This window comes from Alligator sinensis, unplaced genomic scaffold (assembly GCF_000455745.1).
Source record: "Alligator sinensis unplaced genomic scaffold, ASM45574v1 scaffold1082_1, whole genome shotgun sequence".
Classification (NCBI taxonomy): domain Eukaryota; kingdom Metazoa; phylum Chordata; order Crocodylia; family Alligatoridae; genus Alligator; species Alligator sinensis.
Genome location: NW_005843350.1, coordinates 141,903 through 144,964, shown reverse-complemented (window position 1 = coordinate 144,964; position 3,062 = coordinate 141,903). Strand labels below are relative to the sequence as shown.

Below are 3,062 nucleotides of genomic sequence, written 5' to 3'. Positions count from 1 at the left end.
AGGTCAGATAAGGATTTACTTGGGATGGTTTGGATAGAAATGATCCTGCCTCAGGCATGGGGATGGACTAGATGATTCCTAGAGGTTTCTGCCAGCCTTACTTTTATATGATTCTATGAGCTACAGGTTAATTGAGGTCCCAGATGGTTGGAAAATTGTAAATATAGTGCCCATCCTTAAAGTAGGGAAGAAGAAAGATCAAGAGAATTACAGACTAGACCTCAATACCTGAAAGGTCATGGAGCAGATCCTCAGGGAATTTATGGTGAAACACCTAGACAAGAACAAGGTGATCAGGAACAGCCAGCATGGATTCACCAAAAGTAAGTCATGCATAACCAACCTGATTTGCTTCCATGGTAAGGGGACAGGCTCTGTGGATGAGTGAAGAACAGTGAATGTGATATACCTTGACTTCTCCAACAACAATCTCATTAACAAGCTAAGAAAATACAGATTAGATGAAAGTGTTGAAGGTGGAAACAGACAGGGGCTGATGGGGGGGAGGGGTGCACTGGTGCAGTTGCACCCTCCTCCCCCCACTTGATTCCTTCTCCCCGGGATTCTTTCAACATTCTTCATTCCACAGGTGTTAATGACCCTCTCTTCTTCTTAATGGTCATGATGTTCCACTAATCAAGCTAGCCTAATCAATTCTGCTGTCTGTTAGCTGCTTCTGATAATGTAGCTCCTTTTTCACAGCCCTGCAGGCTGTTTTTTACTCATTCCAATGAAGTTATTTCATAGATTTCATAGACATTAGGGCTGGAAGGGACCTCGCGAAATCATTGGGTCCAGCCCCCTGCCAAGGGGCAGGAAGTCAGCTGGGGTCAGATCACTCCAGCAAGTTAAGCATCCAAGTGTTTCTAAAGGTATCCAGAACAGGTGCTTGCACTACTTCTGGGGGGAGTCTATTCCAGACTCTGGAGACACAGACAGTAAGAAAGTTTTTCCTTATGTCCAGTCTAAAATAGTCTTCCAGCAGTTTGTGACTGCTAGACTTTGTCTTCCTTTGGGGTGCCCTGGTGAACAGAAGTTCTCCCAGTTCCTGATGTACACCCCTTATATACTTACAAGCTGCCACCAAGTCACCCCTGAGCCTTCACTTTCCCAGGCTGAAGAGTCCCATGCCTCTCAGCCTCTCCTCATAAGGCCTTTTTTCTTGACCTCTAATCATGCATGTGGCTCTCCTTTGGACTCTCTCAAGCTTCTCCATACCTTTTCTAAAATGTGGAGCACAGAATTAGATGCAGTACTCCAGCTGCGACTTCACCAAGGTGGAGTAAAGCAGAAGGATGACTTCTTGGGTCTTGCTTGAGATGCATTGGTAGATGCAAGACAGAGTTTTATTTGCTTTGCTGGCATCACACTGGTAGCTCATGTTCATCTTGTGGTCAATCATGATGCCCAATTCTCTTTCGGTTGTGGTGTTGTGAGTGTAGCACTACCAAGCCTGTAAGTATGATGTGAGATTTTTCTCCCAAGGTGGAGCACCATGCATTTCTCTGAATTGAATGTCATCAGGTTTTTACCCGCCCACCTTGCAAGCCTGCCCAGGTCGGCTTTAATTGCCAACTTGTCCTCTAGAGTGACTACTTTTCCCCATAATTTGGTGTTGTCCGTGAATTTAGCCAGTCCGCTTCTGACACTTTAAGTTCATCACGGGGCCACAGAAGAGAATTGGTGAGGTTTTATTCACCAAGGTGCCCCTGGGGGTTACAAGAAATAATGGCCACAAGCTAGCAGAGAGCAGATTTAGACTAGACATTAGGAAGAACTTCTTCACAGTTAGAGTGGCCAAGGTCTGGAATGGGCTCCCAAGGGAGGTGGTGCTCTCCCCTACCCTGGGGGTCTTCAAGAGGAGGTTAGATGAGTATCTAGCTGGGGTCATCTAGACCCAGCGCTCTTTCCTGCCTATGCAGGGGGTCGGACTCGATGATCTATTGAGGTCCCTTCCGACCCTAGCATCTATGAACCTATGAACCTATGACACCAGAGTCCAGATCATTTATAAATACATTAAAAGGTACAGGTCTAAGAATGGAGCCCTGGGGGATGCCACTGGTCACTATGTACTATGTTGACTCGGTTCCATCAACTATCACTTTTTGGGTCCAACCACAGAGCCAGTTCCCCAGCCATCAGCCTATAAGGTTGTCGAGGCCACAGTTCTCTAATTTTACCATGAGGACATCATGGGAGACCAAATCAAAGGTTTTTTAAAAATCTAAATATACAACATCAACCTCTTCTCCTTTGTCCATGTGATGCATCACCTGGTCATAGAAGGAAATGAGGTTGGTCAGGCAAGACCTACCTGCAACAAAGTCATGCTGGCTATCTCTCAAAATGTTGCTTTCAGTTAGCCTGTTGTTGATGGTTTCTTTGATGAATGTTTCCAAGATCTTCCCAGGGATTGAGGTCAAACTGATATATTTATTTATATTTGTTTGTATATCCATGAAACTGAATAATAGGCCCCTAGCATATTAGTAAAGCTTCTAGTTTCTTTTTACCTGAAGAAAATATATACTGTGTTATATGAGATGATACACCACACCATCTGCACCCCCCTTATCAAAATCCTAGATCCACCCATGGATACAGAACTGGTTTGATCATTTTGTTCAATGATAGTCAACAACGACTCAATGTTTAGTTGTGGGGAGGCATCAGATGGGGGTCCCCAGGGGTCTGTCCTGGATCTGGTAATGTTCAACATCTTCATTATTGATTTGGATGATAGGATTGAGTGCACACTTAGCAAGTTTGTGCATAACACCAAATTAGGTAAAGTTGAAGACACTCTGGAGGGTAGGGATAGGATTCATAATGAGCTGGAAACTGGTCTGCAATCAATGAGATGATATTCAGTGAAGACAAGTACAAAATCCTGCACTTGGGAAGGAATAATTACATGCACAAATACAGACTGAAGAATGACCAGCTGGGCTGCAGAACTGCAGAGTTGGACCTAGGGGTTACGGTGGACAATAATCTGAATATGAAACAAAAGTGTGCTCTTGTTGCAAAAAAAAGCCAACAGTGTCCTGGGCTGTATC

At 44.4% G+C, this 3,062-nt stretch overlaps 1 protein-coding gene across 1 annotated transcript in view; it reads left to right on the top strand.

Annotated features, from left to right (window-relative positions):
• Positions 1–238: 238 nt before the first annotated feature.
• Positions 239–3,062, top strand: part of DLK1 (delta like non-canonical Notch ligand 1) — a 32,574-nt gene continuing 29,750 nt past the window's right edge. The window contains exon 1 of the mRNA XM_006038419.2: positions 239–323. Within this exon, the coding sequence (XP_006038481.1) occupies positions 239–323 (85 nt within the window). The remainder of the gene's footprint in view (positions 324–3,062) is intronic.